At 45.9% G+C, this 18,882-nt stretch overlaps 1 protein-coding gene and 1 long non-coding RNA gene across 2 annotated transcripts; both read right to left on the reverse strand.

Annotated features, from left to right (window-relative positions):
* Positions 1-3,133, reverse strand: LOC142788251 (uncharacterized). Its single transcript, XR_012889316.1, has 3 exons — positions 2,932-3,133; positions 1,887-1,965; positions 1-295 (listed from the first exon to the last, which is right to left on the reverse strand). It is a non-coding gene; the product is annotated as an uncharacterized LOC142788251 (long non-coding RNA).
* An 11,578-nt stretch (positions 3,134-14,711) lies between these two features.
* Positions 14,712-15,747, reverse strand: LOC142788259 (RNA-binding protein Rsf1-like). Its single transcript, XM_075884864.1, has one exon. The coding sequence runs from the start codon at positions 15,401-15,403 to the stop codon at positions 14,972-14,974; it is 432 nt and encodes a 143-aa protein (XP_075740979.1). The 5' UTR covers positions 15,404-15,747; the 3' UTR covers positions 14,712-14,971.
* Positions 15,748-18,882: the final 3,135 nt, after the last annotated feature.

Below are 18,882 nucleotides of genomic sequence, written 5' to 3' on the forward strand. Positions count from 1 at the left end.
TTGAAAGGAAAATAAATGCTTTATTGTTCTTTTTATGAGGCGACGTGTGACGACACGTAATAGTAGACTTCGCCACACCACAGCCAGCACTAAACAAACACCATAATACATCAAAGGTTTTCTGCGTCATCCGTGGAAAAACAATCTTGAATTTCTAGCATAGGGTAGTCTGTGTCATCATTGGTGAGAGAAGGGCAACTTCTCCAATTCTTAAGAACTCAAGTTTCGCAGCTGGTGTTTCCATCAGGCTAGCGCAGCAGAACGTCACCGCAGGCATATGTGAAGCATCTCATTGCTGCAAGAAAAAAATAGAAGTGTGAGGTTAAACATGCCAGAATCAATTCATAACGATGAGTCACACACACTGCAGCAGCGCTTACATTCTAGGATGTCTACTGCAAAACGAAATGTGAAAAAAAGGAAGGTTCGGCCAAACGTTACTTGGCAAGCCATATAAATGCTGATGTGGTAGACGCTCTTCACATGATGTCTCAGACAGCAATATTCTGGAAGAAAATGTGCAGCACCTCAACAAGGCATATTTGTAGTAGTTAAAGATACCCTTAGGTTCAGTTAACTTGTTTCCTATACACAGCTGAGTGACATTTCTATGAGCCCATTCACCAATGGGCATTCTAAATGAGGTCATGTGTGTGGCAAATAACACGTACTGTCCGCTCATGTTAAAATACTTATTTAGCTCGTGCACATAGTTGCTCTCGATTCTACTGTTCTATCATACGCTGCTGCGTCTTGAATTGTTCAATACCTGTAGGCACAAGCCAAGCATGCAAAGCCTGCTTGAAAGCAACCATTTGCAGAGGCTACATGATAATCTTCAGTATATTTCTTTGTACCTGACGCAAACGGCTGGACAAAACTATAGACAAATAAATGTAGACCGTGCCACCTTCAAAAAATGCTTTAAATTTAGAAAACTAGGGTGCATTTGTTCACTCGGTTGACGAGTCACAGCCACGAGATATGTAAACGAAGCGATATATCTTAAGGCATGCACAGATATTCTGATTCTTTGTTTGACAGTGTCACAGATAGCTTGCCAATACATATATATTTGAGAGCAACAAGATGTGAAGCTTTTATTAGCTCAACGTCTTGTTGGTTCACAGCCAAACAGGTTACTGCTTGTTAGACAAATTGGAATAAGCACACCATGGTTTCCAAAAAAAAAAGCATTATTAGAAGTTAGCTCCCGGTGTGAATGTCTGCCTATTTATTTTGTACTGCCTTCTACATGTGCCACAAAGACATTTGTTGAGGATGTGCTACCAGTCAAGCCAAGATCGCATACTTGGTCAATGTGATGGAAATACCAACATTAGAAACACTGCCACCTCTAGTAAGAGCATAACACTTCAGTATCTTGGACTAGCAAAGAGGTGCACAAGAAAGTTAAGCCCACTCTTGCGGAACTTTGAACGCGAATATTTCAGAGTGGGGGAGGTCAACATGCTGTGGCACTTTTAAACCCACGAAACATCTGCAGAAAACAGGGTAAAGGCAAGTCAAGAAACGCTGTTATGAAGGCCTGCGCATGGACAGCTTTGTGAATCTAGGCCCAAGTATTATGCTTTGTGCAAGCCAAAATCCATGTAAATAGGGAAAGCATACTTTTAGGAGTACCAGCGTAAACAAATCTTGGCAGTTGGCTTTTTAGTACAAACAGCAATCCCTGCAATGAAAACATAAACATTTTATCTTAACGGTAACAGTGTGAGCACACACACGGGCCAGCGGAGCCATGTCGAATTGTCAGTGCCAGTGTAACCATGTGGCATAATGAACTATTCTCTGGCCAACACATGCACAGTTTGCCCCTAAGAAGCGATGCTTTCATATACGTAGTACAAAAAGTCTGCACTTACCAAAATTCACTTGCTTTCTGTACTTTAGCATCGTTGGGAGCATCTTTATCTGCAGTATAACCAAATTTGTGTCATATCCCTGAAAAAAAAGTAAAAAACATGCATCAAATATTGTTTCATTTGGTAGCAGTGAAGTAAGGTTAAGAACAGCCAAGTGGGAATCAGCCTAATTATGTGCATGCGGCAAATCCCAAACGGCGTTATTGAGGTTGTCGAAATTTTCGTCGATTGGTATTAACGTCGATATGTGACTTCAACGGCATGCCAAGTTTTCACAGCGCATAAAGATTTCATGATGCAGAATAATGACAGCGTTAACGAGAACATACATCATTTATGATTGTCTTTTACAATATTCAGTTTTGCTAAGGTTTTGCATCACTAAAGAAATCTGAAAGATTTGGGTCATTCCTCCTCCAATTGTTCTGTCAATATGTAAACTGCTCGCTTGATGGTGCGCTTATAAAATAGTACGTTCAGCGCAGAGGTGAAGCAAGTGACGCAGTGATGTGGGCAGATTTTTTTTTTTGCGTGCGGGGGTGGGGGGGGGGGTGTCCGCTTATCTGAATAGGCCGGGCAAGCGAATATGGTCGTTAATTTGGGCTCCCTACGCCCGGCCTAAAAAAATTCTGTGCGCAACTGCCTGGCTATGCCAAGAAGTGATGCGACAATGATTTGTTCACTTACTGATTTACATACACTTTAAATCTCTAAAAAATGCGGCCCAAGGCCCCAACACTCAGCCGTTAACATTACATAAAGCCAATAGTAGAAAAGTGCCAGTATGAATGCAGCTACAACCCCGCCCCAATGTTTTTTCAAGCGAGGTAGTGTTGCGGAAATGAACTTTTAACTGCAAAAGTACACTGGCACTGCAGTGGTGACAGGGGAAGCAAGAGGGTATGCAGGCGGTAATAGAGGTAATTTAGTCCGATACGGCTAGCAATGGATACGGTGAATAAGAGCAAATCATTTCTATTTCATTAGCGCAACCACTCAACAATGTATTGTAAGAGCATTAAATGTTGCTGGAAATGCCACTCACCTGCACGCTGATGCATGCACAGTCCTTTGTCCGACGAGCGAACAGGCTTGCAGATAGCTGAAGACGTGTTTACGATGTGTTTGTTCCACCCAGCAGCCAATTCCACAACTACTTCGCGCTCCATAAAGATAAATATACACTAACCTTCATAACGAATAAGTAGAAACGCAAATCTGCGACACACACACACGATCAAAACATAGCTCACAAGCTCGCACGTTCATGTGCTCGCCAACCACAGACCATATGAAAATGAGTAAGTAGTGCGAACGCGAACCTAGTTGTGCCGAAAAAAAAAAACGTCGAGCAGTGGCAGCACAGGCGTCAGCGCAATAATTTCAGAGTGTTCTCCTAATACAATTATAAAAAAAACTGAGGTACACTAAAACTCATAAATAAATATAAAAATTTGAGTGTAATTTTTATTTAGTGCTAGTCAACATAAACACTGAATAAAAATTACTTTGTAACTTACTCGTTTCCTACACTAGCGCCACACTTGTCGTGCGGGCGCAGATGGCGCAGATTTGTCATTCTGCCCTCAAACTACACGGTGAAGCGTGCTACTAAGTGTATGGCTGATGAGAAGCGCGTCTGGGTCCGCTTTTTTTTTTCTTCTCCGATATATTTGGGCGGGGGGGGGGGGGGGGGGGGCTCCTTATGCACGTGTTTCGGTGCTTGATCGACTTTGACGCCCTTACTTCGCGGACGAACGGCGTGTCTAGGCTTTTTTTTATCGTTGTTTTGCACGTGTTTCGGCGTTCGGTCCGCTTTGACGTGCCAACTCTCCATTCTGCTGCTGCGTGTGTTAGGTATTTGCCGTACTGTATTCTCAGGCCTTCTGTGTTCAGCCAGCGCTGCTATCTTATTATCTACGGATGCTAAAATAAATCACTGTTTTGGTTTGGTGAAGTTTGGCACACAGAACAAACAATAATCTGGCCCATGAATATCAATGTGGGCGGCATGCATATTTGTGTGCGGTGTCCTGCCGGGGAGTAACCGTTGCGTGACGAGAGCATTTACAGCGGTTCCTCCTTCCGTTGCTCCCTTACAAACTTAAGATGAATACAGTTGCTCCCCCATTCTCGAACAAGTCGGCCATCTTGTTACGCTTGGTCTTTTCGGAGAGTAACAGTCAGTCTGAAGGAGTAAAAACAGCCGTTGCACCCATTTTGGCCATTTTTGGCTTAGACTGTATATTAGGTCGATATTAGAGTTTGGCAGCGTCTTGGTTTCTGGAGGACCCACCCATAAAATTTGACAACTGGTACTTCTCTAATGCGAAAAGTTACGATTATGTTTTGGGCTGCACAAATTTGTCACAATCATATTTATATGCGGAAGTGGGCCTGCCTTCTCTTCTTGCAAGGTTCCAAACACTATCAGTTCGTACCTTATTAAAAATATATGCATCTACACATAGGAGGTCGCAGTACGTTTTCAATAATGCATTGACCTCCTTTTTTAAACAACGGTGGTCTAGACTAAGGTGCCCACAAGTCATCGTCGTACAGAAGCATTTAGAAACATTACAAGTAAACCTTCGTGAAGTATTGGTACTAAGATGTATTCAGACCATTAAAATATACTTTGACATATATTTCCCAAAAAATGTAAAAATCTTCCCTACAGGTACCTAAATGCCACTTTGAAAGACCACCTCGCAAGATTAGTATTAAAAATTGTAATGGCAAGTGATGCTTCAGTTTGTGAAGAAAAGGCACGAGTTGGAACTGCATCTTCAGTGTTGGATTGGTCTTTTTCAATTCATTCACCTAGTTTTACACCTATTTATCAAACAGAATTACTTGCAATTCTCTTAAGATTACGGAAATTGCCTCTTTCTATAACAGATGCAAGAATTCTCACAGACTGCCCGTCTCTGGGTACTTCATTACCTGCACCTAATGTGTTCAAGGCTCTACAAGTTTTTCATGCTATCGCCCAAAAATATTTACGCCTCATTCGCTTGGTATGAACACCAGGGCATAAAAACGTAACCTTCAATGAATATGGAGATGCACTTCCAATGGCCTCACATATTGATCCCATAATTTCTATATTTCGACGCTATTATTCATCGCCATGACACAATTTGAGAAATACATCACATCAGATAATTTTGAAAAGTCTCGCTTGGCAACATCTGAGTTATCTTAAGTACCCTTGAAAAAAACCGATGGTGCTCTCCTGGAATTAATGGCGGAGACATCAATTACAGCAATGCGATGCCAAATCCCCCCACTACACTAAACTATTATTTAATACGTCAAGTCTCGCACAGTCTCCCTTATGCCTTCACTTCAAGGAGAATGATTCTCAGCCTCATTGTCTCTTGACACGCTGGTTATTTACAAATCAAAGAAAAAGACCGTTAGAAGAACCTCTCCGTAGGATGGCTTTTAATTTATCCCTTCCACTGGTCCTTTCCTTTGAAGCAACTGAAAATCGATTCAGCCACAGGAACGTTTGCGAGGCCATGATGTGTGATTTAAAAAAACATAACAATAGAATGTTAGGCTTTGGCATATATTCACTTTATTTCCAATCATATTACCTTGTTGGCTTTTTCTTTTTTCTTAACCCAACTCATTCCATTTCTAATCTAAGGTTTAGTAACCTGTTCTTTGTTGAAACATCTTTATCTAACATCCCGTCTGGTAAAACAATTTCATCTCAAAGATGAAGTACCATTCGTTTCATGGCCGATCTCTCATGGTGGGTCGCACCGGATTCTGAGGAACAACAAACCAACTCATCAGTTGCGGCCGACACTTAGTGAAAAAACAAGGTTCCTGGCCTGGTTCCGCGTCTTCCTGCAGGGCTCTGGGTTAATGAGCTTTAAAACCCCTCCACTGGGTGCCCAACAGGATGATCCCAGCCGCTGGACTACGGATATCTAGGCCAATTATGAGGACGCTGCTCCAAGATGCAATTCTCGACATCCGAATGACGCTAAAAAATATTTCCACAGGTATAAAACGAAATTGAGCTATGCTACAACGGGTATGTTTCATAGGGTGAAAGAAGAGAGGACGAAAAAAAAAGATATCGATGAGCTCGTGTTTATTGTAAATGGTTAGGCCCGATGGCAGGTGCAATTGGCCGCGAGATCAAGCAGAGTCACCGCCTGACGGCATTTGGCCGAAACGGTGAAGTTCGGATTGCTCCTTGCGTCGTCTGCTATAATAGCCACGTCGTGTTTCTATGTGTGCGTACGTCAAGCACGTACTCAAAGTGTTGTCAGTCTGGTCATGTCAGCGCGAGTGTAACTGTTTCTACGTAAGCCTGATGTACGAAAGGATTTGGTCTTGCTCGGCTGCCAATGCATGTAATAGGATCGGTGAGTTAAACTTTCCAGTGTGCTGTTTATTGTCGTCGTACCCTCTATTCACCAGAATAATTTAGGAGCGGGTGTGCCGCTTTTTGTTTCAAGCACATTGTATAAAGCTTGCTTTAGGCCGTGGACCTCAACATTAGCCCGACGCCCTCCATGCCACATTGCCTCTTCCCGAAGGGTGGACCAAGTGCCTGAACCTGCTCCATCGTCATACCCTATACATGGCCAAGAAGAAAGGTGAGGACAGGCATGTTGTGTTATGACCAGGGCTCGACGGCATCCCACCACTGCCACCAGTTATGATCGGGGCTCGACGGCATCCCACCGCTGCTGCCAGTCGTAGCGGCTCGAGTTTAGCGGGTCTCGTCGTGGGTAGCTGGCCACCGCCACCGGACCCGTTTAGCCCATCTAGCAGGGAAGAAGGCTCCTTCTTCGAAAAGTATTTACACAGGTTTATTTACAATAATTACACGACAGCGTTTCTCGCCAAATGACGAACATCTAGAAGTATCTGAGCACATGGGCCTACAATATTTACGCCTTCATCGGAAATGCAACCACCGCAGCCGGGATTCAAACCCGCGACCTGCGGGTCAGCAGCAGAGTGCCTTAGCCACTAGAACACCGCGGCGGGGCTCTCCGGCTGACTTCTGACTTCTGTACTCTATGTTCATGATCAAATTATGGAACCACTAATCAAGGATAGTTCAATAAATTTCCAATTTTGGTCTTTTTCTGTCTCACGGTCTTCGGTTTGTTTATTTTTTGTCATGCTTTCTTGAAATTATCAGTTCAACTTGTTTGGTAGAACATGAGCATCAACATACATAAGCCAGTGTTTCAGAGAGCTGTCACGCATGCACTAGTCTTCTTTTATTTATTGCATTACACAGCGTCATAACTAGACAACTGATGAACGGAAAGTTGTTTGTACTCTTTTATTGAAGTCAAAAGAGTAACAATGGGACTGCACATCGCAGTGTATGCCCAAATGCAGAGAGATGTATGATATCTTGAATAAAGGGCGCCATATAGCACTGGAAAATGTTTCCGGCTCAGACCACCTTGTAGAAAAATTACCATCACAAGACAGCAGGACGAAATAGCGACGCACAAATGCCGCTGTATGAAGGCCATTGCGGGCGCCCAGCTGGCGTGGCGATGGCAGGTGGGAGGGGGAGGGACGGTGGTTCTTTTTCTTATTTTTTCCGTGCTCACGCTTATGGCTGAATGGTTCTTCGTAAGTGGATGCCAACTCCTGGTGCCAGGCTGGCGCGACAGTAATGGCGGCTCTTTCCTTTTTTTTCTTTTTATCATTCCTGCGCCTGCTCTTACCAGCTGTATGCGTGACTTCCATGCCTCGCAGATGTCACGGGTAATTGTTGATTGCTGGGCCCCCTATAGACAGGATTTTAGTCAGTACGCAGGAGCGTGACGCCTATGTGCCGTTTGTTATGCGGCACCCGACTTTGAGTGTACAGGCCAGACATTTAATATGTAGCGCAAGAACGGTGTGATGTAGCGGCGGGGATATTTAAGGCTGAAGAGAAGGCTACAGACCGGACATTTGCAGATGTAGTGCACGAACGGTGCAATGCTGTGGCGATGCCTTTTGAGGCCGAAAGAAGGCTAGTACCTGTAAGAACGTGGTGGAGATTCGAACCCGTTCCGAAAAAAAGTGCTCGCGGTCGAAGCAGGGTGTGAGGGTTCTGTGGTTGTAGAAACGCTGTTAAGATTAACAGAGTGTTCCACGAGAATTGAACCTTGCAGCCCTATAGACGATTTGAATGACATGTACTTACTCCCAGGCCAGCTGTAGAGGGTAGGAAGAACCAGAAACTCGCAATACACGGCCCCTACGCTTTGTAGCTGTACATGTTTGAGGCCACGTATTCAGCCAATACTCAGGCCTGCTAATTCTACCGATGGACTTGAATATGGCATGACTATAGCACGAGAACAGAACGACGACAAAGAGACAAGAAGGACACGAGCGCACACTTCCAACTGAGTTTATCGCGCACCGCGCGAAACCAAATTGATGAGACATTAAACCATGTGACAAAAATCATGTGGCACAAAGAGCAATGCATGGGTAAAGGAAAAAAAACAAAAGCACAAAAAAGGCAAAGAAAAGTCTATAGGTGTTACGAACCACGTGCAGAGAAACCTTTAGTTCCTTTTTCTTCCACTCACAGCAAGTTAGTACAACGAGGCATAGCACTGACCTGCCTTTAGAACGCCTTGAATAGGTCGTGCGTTCACAACATCTTTGTGAGCTTCAAAGCTCAGATGTCTCGGCTTATGGCTTCGTGTTTTCCTGAGGCCTTTATCGCTTCTGTTGCTGACACTATCCTGTGGACCAATAGGGCAAAGCAGAGGCAGGGACAGGATCCGAGCAACACGGATACAGAGTGTGAAAAGATATATAGCCGTTGTTCCATACAAACACCAGATATCACACAGGCTCAAGAAAGTCGAAAAACGTGTGGGAGTTCGTGTGGTGTTCTCTGCACCGTTCAAGTTAATTAGTCTCACAAAATCTACAAAGCCCCTGAAAACGCAGTCATCAACGGAATGTAGAGTTAAGCATAGAAACAGGTATGAGGCATGCGCCCGGGAGGTTGTCTTTTGGACTCCCCTTTCCTGCGGTTCTTGTTATGTGGGAACGACCGAAAGTTGTCTGAACGATCGACTGAGAGAACATGCTAACAATTGTAGAAATGAGAAAGATGGTTTTCTTGCTCAGCACTGCACTGAGTGCAAGTTTGTGCCCCTTTTCAAGGACACGGTGACGCTGTACGAGCACAGAGATCAACGCACCCAAGTCGTCGTCGAGCCGCGCAGATGGCATGCGAACAGGTGTCATGCATTAGCAAGCCCTCCTTGTCTCTGTCCGAGAAGGAACTAAGGTTCGTCGAAGGTGGTGCGCGCAAGTAGTTTTAATACGATAGTTATAGCGTGAGAACAGAACGACGACAAACAGACAAGAAGGACGCGAAGTAGCGCTCGTGTCCTTCTTGTCCCTTTACCGGCGTTCTGTTCTCGCGCTATAACTATCTGCATGTCATACCAACCAGCCAAAACAGCCACACTTCAAATTATATTACTTTTACTTTTCTGTTTCGTCACCTTATAGACTTTTCTTTGCCTTTTTCTGTGCTTTTTTCTTTACTCATGGTTTGCTCTTCGTGCCACATGGTTTTCGTTACATGGTTTACTCTCTCCTCTAGGAGTGTTCGCGCTCTGCACAATAAACTTAGTCGGAAGTTAGCGCTCGTGTCCTTCTTGTCTCTGTGTCGTCGTTCTGTTTTCGCGCTGTAACTATTCGTGACTCCAGCAATTCATGCGGCACCTAGCGGCAATATAGAGAAGATGCGTACAGAGGTCCAAACAATCCAAGCGCCAGTCGCATACGGTAGGAGCACGGTTGGATGTTGCCACCCGTAAAGAAAAAAACCAAACGGCCAAGCAGTTCTGCTGTGTTCATCAGTGCGTGTCAGGGAGATGGAAGGACAGCGCCATATCTTTTCACGCATTTCCTTGCGAGGCCAAAGACCAAAGCCGCAGAGCGCGGTGGATCGCGAATCTCCGCATCGGCAAGGACGTGAAACACACGATGATCGTTTGCTCGCGGCATTTCGCAAGGGACGATTTCTTCTTTCCAAGTGAGGCACCAGTGTTAACTTTTTGACTCACCCCTATTATATGACTATTGTATCCAGTGACTGCATAAAGTTGCGGCTCCCGAAGTACGTAAACAAATTTGGCAGAGACGCGGTGCGTCATTTACATTACACTTGCGATTGAGCTGCGCTTTATTTTCTGCGAATGCTACTAGCGAATATTAGGCACACTAGCGAATAGGCACACTATCGAATATTATTTGCTACGTGTATTAAGCCGCAATTCAGCGGTTTCTGCGACGTTTGTCGTTACACGTGGCGGCCACCCTAGTGGCATTTACCGTTTTGGTCCAGCACATCGGTTAGGGTGGCTGGACCGGAATTCTAGCCACCCTACATCGGTCGCTCAACATAAACGGGTTTCGGCAGTTCTGGCGTTTACTAGTATTGTGTCAGCCAGTTCGGGAAGCGATTGTTGTAAACTTGGCACTTTCTGGAAGCGCGGTCAATCGCTTGCGTAGCACGGAAGAAATTGCAGTGCACGCAGGCGCTTTTCAGTGCACAAGTAAAGAATTGTTTTTGTTTCACGCGCGATTGTGTTGCATATGATGCTGGTATTTCACTCAGGCAGTTTCATTGCAGTAACCGCCAACAAACGGGCCAGCTTTGCGTGAATTTTTAGTCCTCAAATAGCATAGTTACTAAGCATAGTTACTTTTCGGCCTCAAATAGCATAGTTACTAAGCCATCAATCGCCACTAAGTGACGATTGATGGCGTTGAAGCGACGGGCTTAGTCGACACGGGTGCAGACTTTTCCATTATGAGTGAACGATTGGCAGACAAACTGATGAAAGTCAGGACGGAATGAACGGGCCCTTATAAACGAAATGCTGGAGGCCAGATAATGACACCCACGGGAAAATGTACAGAAGACTCACGATTAAGAATGTGGCTTTTGTAGCCACATTTCTGATCCTACCGGTCGCTGCAAACCTCTTATACTGGAAATTGACTTCTTAGGAGAGTATGGTGCTGTGGTCAACGTACATGGTAGTGTGATTAAATTCGCCGCTGACAAGCCTGTGAGCCATGATCCAGACCAAGAACCCAGGGTGTTACGTGTGGTCGACGACGACGTCTGCGTGCTACTACAGTCATGTAGTCTTGTTTCTGTGTGTTGTGGTGTGCACTGTAATGAAGACGTCATTGCCGAACGCATCACTGCCCTTCTTTTTCGACAAGGCATTGCAATGGTTCATGGCATCGTCAGCTTAGTGGATGGCCACGCAGACGTGCTTCTGACCAACTTCAAGTATGAGCGCCGGAACATCGGTAAAGGCACGGCTGTGGTATACGTCGAGGAGCTCGACTACTCTCACGACTGTCTTATGCAAAGGGAAGCCACAGCCATATCAGCTCCGCATACACCACCAGTCGATATTGGTCCGAGTCTAACACCGACTGGATAGATGCCGTCTTATGAAGCTGCTCAACCAGTTCAAGGGCTGCTTCTCATCAATATCACGAGTGGGTCAAACGCCTCTGACTAAGCATCGCATCATTACGGAAAACACACCAAGAATGATCCGACAGAACCCATATCGCGTCGCTCAGAAAGAACGTCAGGTAATCCAGCAGCAAGTCAAGAAGATGCTATAGGATGATGTAATTAAACCATCAAAGCGTCCTTGGGCATCGCCAGTGGTGTTCGTCAAAAAGAAAGATGTCAGCTAGCGTTTCTGCGTCGATTATCGTAAGCTGAACCACGTTACGAAAAAAGACGTTTATTATTTACCACGGATCGATGACTGTTTGGACAGGCTACAACATACTCGCTGCTTCTCGTCGATGGACCTTAAAATTTGATACTGGCAAATACAAGTAGATGAGCACGACCGAGAAAAGACCGCCTTCGATCGTGACGCCAGACAGGGTTTATGAACTCAAAGTCGTCGCTTTCGGTCTACATATATAGACTAATGGGTACCATTCTGTCCAGCCTGAAATGGCAAACATGCCTGGTGTACCTCGACGACGTGATTGTTTTTTCGGCCATGTTTGAAGAACATCTAAAGCTGCTACTGTCAGTCCATCAAGCCATATACAGACCGCTGGACTCACACTAAAACAGGAAAAATGCCACTTTGACTTCGAAGAACTCCAGCTCTTGGGCCACGTGGTCAGTCGCGAGGGTGTGAGGCCTGACCCAGATAAAATTGAAACCGTCGCAAAGTACGCAAGTCCTGTTGATAAGAAAGCGGTTAAGCGTTTCCTGGGTCTCTGCGCCTACTACCGCCCATTTATAGCAAGCTTTGCACACATCGCCTCTCCACTCAACCGCCTTACATGGGAAGACGTTCCGTTTGTATGGGAGGAAGAGCAAGAAGCTTCGTTCAACGAGCTGGGGCAGCGCCTACAAACTCACTTCGACGAGGATGCACCAATAGCAATCCATACAGACGCCAGATATGTGGGCCAAGGAGCTGTTCTTGTCCAGTGCCAAGATGGTCTGGAGAGAGTAGTTGCCTACGCTAGCAGAACGTTGACACGCGCCTAGTCCAACTACTCAACAACGGAGAAGGCGTGCCTGGCTGTCGTTTGAGCAGTTGTGAAGGTACACCCGTACTTATATGGCCGCGCTTTCCAAGTCATAAGCAACCATCACTCTTTGTTGGTTGACCAACACCAAACGACCCATCTGTACGTTTAGCACGATGGAGTATACGGCTCCAAGAGTTCGACATGGCCGTAGTTTACAAGATCGGAAAGCAACACTTAGACGCCGACTGTTTGTCAAGGTCACTGATTGAATCACCCGCTACAGATGATCTTGAATTCACAGGTTTTTCTTTAGGAGTTGCTGATGCGGCTATCATTTCTCGGCAACAAGATGAGCGGGAGCTAAATTTGCTTATAGAATGCTTGAACAGACGAGTCGCCAACACACCAAGAGTTGTTTCGAAAAACTTATCGTTATTCTGTTTACGAGACGGAATCCTGTACAAAAAGAATTTTCATCGACAAATAGAAGCTAACTGCTGGTAGTTCTTGAAGTTTTCCGCGGCAAAATTTTACAAGCCTTCCATGACGAAGCCACTGTGAGCCACCTCGGTTTCACAAGAACACTGACACGCGTCAAAGAAAAATAATACAAGCCAAGAATCGCAGCGGAGGTGAAACATTACGCCCGAACATGCTTTGACTGTCAGCGGCGCAAGGTACCGCCTGTCAAACCCGTTGGGCTACTACATCCTGTGCCAGTGCCAGAAACTCCATTTTCTCATATCGGAATGGATCTGCTTGGCCCATTCCCAACATCGGACAGCGGCAACAAATGGGTTATAGTGGCGACAGACTACCTCACCCGATACGCAGAGACCAAAGCAATTCCGAGTGGCACTGCAGCTAAAGCGGCCCAGATCTTCATTGAGAACATTGTCCTGAGACATGGGGCTCCAGCTGTCTTCATACCAGACAAATGTACCGCGTTTACAGCCGAGCTTTGACCCACTGTGCTCACGCTCAGTGGCACAGCGTATAGGAAGACGGCAGCTTACCAGCCACAAAAGAATGGGCTTACAGAACTACTGAACAAGACAATCGCTGACATGCTTTGCATGTACGTCGACGTGAAACACGAGAATTGGGAGCAAATCTTGCCGTATATAAAATTCTCGTATAAGACGGCGTGCCAAGAAAGAACGAAAACGACGCCGTTTACACTAAGTCATGACAGAGTAGTTACTACAATGCTTCACGCCATGCTGCCTTATTATTGCAATGAATCAGAGACAGACGGCTCAGACTTCACTGAGCACACCGAGGAAGGGTGGCAGCTTGCCCGCGTCCGAATAATCAACCAGCAGCAACTTGACGACAGATGGTACAACCGTTGCCATCGATTCGTCGCTTATGAACCAGGCGATAGAGACTGGGTTTGGTTTTCCGTATGACGGCGAGACCTCTCGGAGAAGCTCCTATGCCCCGATACTTTGGACCCTGCAAGGTTTTGGCCGTCCATGACGTGCAAAGTCGTTCCCGATGCCTTCTCCTGTTCGAAACGTCGTCAGCATCTGCCTGAGACAATGCACGTGGTCTGCCTGAAACTTTACCACTCTGAGTGATGTAAACACCCGCTGGCCGCATCTCTACCTGGTGAACACCGGCACGACACTCACTCTGGTGGGAGGGTAGTGCCGTGCATACCTGCGTCTGGCTGCGAGATAGCGATGACAACGAAGATCGCGGATTTGCTCGAGAGGCGCAGCGCAGGTGAGTGAAGAAGACAATCTTAGCGGCCTTCATTTAAGAGCGTCTCTACGAGTTTCACTGACCGTGTTCCTAAATAAACCCTTTGTATTTTATAACCCACGACAACATATAGCGGGTACAACGCTTCTCCGAAGAATGAGTAAAGAGGGAATAGTGAATGCCTCCCTACTACACAAAACATATAGCATCACTTACGGAATGATGGGTACTCTGCAAGTGTGCTTGTATAAGTCATTCAAGAATTGCTTAACAAAGGCTCTGAAAGGCCGCTCTTCCAGCTTTCTCCGTGACTGAACTGCGCCTTTCGCGCAGGGCTGGAGATTTTTTCTGTGTTAAGTAAATGAAATTGGCAGATGCCACGTGCTTCGCAAATCAATGTTATGCGAAGCATGCGGTGGGAAGGTGACTGTGTTGTTGAGTGAAACGTTACGAAATGACGCTAACAATATTGCCACGGCCATTGAAAGAGATTGAGCTCTATACCCTGTAAGTATGTGCTATTGGGAAACACAATAGAGGACGAAGAAGATAAGTCCATGAGCTCATGTTTATTTTAAATGGCTCGGCTTGACATCCAGTGCTCTACCGTGGACAGAGGACATATTTTTCTGTATTTTTCGAGACATTTTCTCGTGGAGGTGCCATATATCCTAGTGCTGGACCCACGTATCCCGATGCTGGTGCCGCAAATCCCCATGCTGGTGCCGCGATGTATGTGGTCCCATAGGGCGACTGCCAGAACTTAGCCGCTGGCAGAGCCGGTGCGAAGGCTGGTGGCGCGGCGTATTGGTCGGCCATCACTGCCGTCGACGTGTAGTCGTAGCCGGATCCTGGGGCACCGGCCGCTGCATCAGCGGCATAGTTTCTTGAGGACTAAACCCAACCATCAACTCTTGGGCACGGCGAATCATTCTGCGTTCGAGGTCAGCCTGCTGGTCCGATTCTGTCATGGCCGCGTCGCTGCCGCCACTGCGCAATCGCGGCCGAAAGGGTCCGACCGCACCACCGTTGTCTGCGACACCGCACGTCCACCTCGACTTTTGTCGAGCTCGCTCGACCCGAAGCAGCACGCCATTGACGATAGCACCGTTCATCTCGCGCATCTCTTCGTCTACGTACGACATGTTTTCGAACTCGAGGAACACGAAGCCCGGGGAGTTTTGCGCCATCCGCACTTCGTTGTGTTGTCCGTACTTGCCGAACTCGCGCTCCGGGTCGTCGTGGGTCATGGTGCCGTCGAGGCCTCCCACGAAGATGCGTCCCAACAGTGAGCTGCCGCCTGACGTGGTGGAGATGTTCAGGGTGACGACGGAAAACGCTTTTGAACGCTTCTTGCCCACGCCACGATGGTCTTCAACGCCACGACGTGCCGCGTCTTCTTCTTCTCTGATAGTTCATACAAAATACAGAGGATTGGCTGAGTAGGAGGCGAATTTTCGCACTATTTTTCTTATTGTACAACTAATGTAAGCTAGAGCTAACTAATATGGCGAATTTATATACGAATTAATATTTATGATAAGTTTTAGGCATTGTGAAGCTGGCCAGAATTTCTTTTTGACTAATTGATAAATTCCTCAATAGTGAAGAACACATGCATTTTACATATGGCAGCGGCGGCCGCGAGCGCACCGAAATCAGAGAGAAGAGGATGATGAGGGTCGCGGCTGCGCTCGTGGCAAACGGCCGTCGCTGGTAGCGGGCAGTTGCAATGGTTAACTGGTTGGATGAACACATGATTTTAAGCCCATGCCAACTTAGATTCAGGCACGGCTGCTCCATTTGGTGGACCCATGTTGATTTGGAAAGCAGGATACAACTAGCTAGTTCTAGAAACATGTTGCCCCCTTAGTAACTACATGTAGTTATTTCTAAAGCTTATGACAGTGTAGAACACGTAAAGTAATCAATTCGCTGACGCACGTGGGTTTACGAAATTACTTAGTTGCATGAGTTTACTTCTTTTTAAAAGATAGAGAGTTTAATCACTTTCAATCTGGCGTGTCTTCTTCAAAGTATAAAAAAACTAGAGGTCTCCCCAAGGTTCGGTCTTGTCACCATTATTATTTAATGTTTTATTCAGCTCAATGGACCATATGCGAAATTGCTTTGTGCTCTGGCAACACTTTGCATTTCGACCCCGCCGCCATTTTAATGTGGGCGAGCGGTCGACGGCAACGCGTTCGCTAGTACGGCCGTACGACTCCTGAACACTTGCTTAACTGCGCTGAGCTACTGCGATGGCCACAGGAAGACGTTTCCCAGTGCCCGAACATGTGATGTGGACAAACTGTTTAGGAATCTTGCCACATCTTGCCACTTGTATGTCATTGCATCTTTCGGAAAGCGGTGGAAGGATACCTGCAAGTTATAAGCAAACAAACATTCAGTGCGACGTCATGAGCTAGGTTTCTCTTAGCTGTTTAAACGATTGTTGTTTACAAACACAGGCACTATCTCAAATTCATCTCACAGGGAATAGAGGTCACACTTATATGTGCATTGCAGGATTAATGATGCACTTGTAATGTGACCCCCTCCCTCTCAGTTTTTTCTGGGCACGCCCCCGTTTCCTAGCAGCCTTTCCTTCACAGCAAGCCTTAAGAGGCATTAGTCACTTGTGGACACTTGGGGGAATTTAAATAAGTTATTTTTTATTTCTAAGTAGCTTCAAAGGTTTCTAGGAGCTGCGAGTGTAAGGCAGTTAAAATGCTGAATTCCATACAACTAAGTTATGGCTGTCTCCACAGCTGTATGTTTTATAATGCAACATGAAACATTTTTCAAGTGAGGTGAGTTGCAACACACACAAAAAAAACAGCTGCAACGCAACTGAGCCAAAGAGACTAAAATGCAGAGAATGAATCCCGTCTTACGAATATATAGGACTGCTGCAATCTGAACTACTGCAGAACGTCATTCAGTCAAGCCCTGGCGATGCTCATGGTGCCAGTTTTCGAAACCTACGGCAGTGCGCCCCGCTATCTTTTCGATTTTATTTCATTGGTAAAGGAAACTTAGTGAGAGAGGCCCCAATGGAAAAATTGCGTCCGCGCGCGTTGGGGGAATTGAAGTGCCTGAGCAGATACTTTTCTGTTCCAAAGTGGGCATAGCCCTTATATTCCGAATGACTGTTTTATTGCTGCGCGGTGACCGTACTTGCGGACACAACGGAGCTTGAACGCGGACAAGCAACCGAGCTGCCTTTCTAGGATGCGTGTACGGCATGTTACTCGGAATATCGGAAGCTCTGCACGTCTCTGTGCGCAATCACCTTCAAAAATAACATTTCTACGTCGTCTACCTACATGGTGTATTCTCGTCACAAAAAAGCCCGTCCGAATAGTTCGGTTCTGTCACACTATACCTCACCAGCAGTGGCGGACTCTCTATTGGACTGCAGGGAATCACCGGGGCTCTTCGATTTACCATCTCAGACTCACCGCGGATAGTGCGCGGGTAGCCTGAGGCTTCCCCGAAGTCGTAAGAAAATTTGAATGCCACACAGCTTCTCAGCGAGTGCGTGACGGTAAATTGAAAAGCACCACTGTCGTGTAGAGGCCCGACGTAGTGAAAACACCTAGCCGCAAAGCTGACAAACCTATAAAAACATGGCCTGTCCGCATAACACAAAAAAATGGTTAGTCCTGCAAATCTCTCGTGCAGCCCGTGCACCGCGGAGATACATGCATCCTAGACCGTGCCCATAAAGCTTGTGCACGCCATACCCTATTTTGCGTTTAAATGATCGCTGGAAAATCGTAATTCATGCCACATACATTGCTTCCATCGCTGTCTGTGACTCCGCCCTGCTTGCACAGCGGCACACAGCAGTGTACTGGCATTTCGCCAGCAAAAAAATCTGACTGCGACAGTCAAAGCGTTGAAACGCGTACGTTCGCAAGGGGTCGCCCGTGCGTAGTGGTCAAGCCTCGCCAGCATCAAAATGGCGGATATGGTACCTGCTGCGTTCACTAGATGGCGCTGTTAATTTCGCATATTGTCTATTCCAGTGCGAAATTTGGTATTGTCACGAATATTATTTATTGTTTTATTCTGCACAATTCCAGTACAACATGACGCACGTACGTATGTATACGAAGACGACCTCACAATTTTTGCTACAGCTGCAGTTATACATGCACTACATTAGGGTGCACAATTTTATATGAGTGCTCTGATTACGTGTGTGATTCAGTCATTCATAAGACGTATTCAAACCATTAAAATGGACTTTGACATTATATTTCCTAAAAATTGCAAATATCTTCCCAATGGGTACCTAAATGCCATTTTGAAAGAACACCAAGCAAGATTAGTAATAAAAATTGTAATAGCAACTGATGCTTCAGTTTGTGAAGAAAAGGGACGAGTTGGAACTGCATCTTCAGTGTTGGTCTTTTTCAATTCGTTCACCTACTTTTACACCTATTTATCAAACACAATTACTTGCAATTCTCTTAGCATTAAGGAAATTGCCTCTTTCTATAACAGATGCAATCATTCTTACAGACTGCCTGTCGGTGTGTACTTCATTAGCTGCACCTAATATGTTCAGTGCTCTACAAGTTTTTCAGGCTCTTGCGCGAACATATTTACGCCTTATTCACTTGGTATGAACACCACACTCTAAGTTAAAAGGGTGTTAAAAGGGTGTGTGGTTCGTCCTTTTGAGGACTAATGGGGCTGCCACAACCAATAATCCATT

This window comes from Rhipicephalus microplus, unplaced genomic scaffold, assembly GCF_043290135.1.
Source record: "Rhipicephalus microplus isolate Deutch F79 unplaced genomic scaffold, USDA_Rmic scaffold_49, whole genome shotgun sequence".
Classification (NCBI taxonomy): Eukaryota; Metazoa; Arthropoda; class Arachnida; order Ixodida; family Ixodidae; genus Rhipicephalus; species Rhipicephalus microplus.

What these genes read in the sequence shown, in the direction of transcription:
- LOC142788259 (XM_075884864.1), bottom strand. Translation starts at nt 15,403, where the DNA reads ATGACCCACGACGACCCGGAGCGCGAGTTCGGCAAGTACGGACAACAC.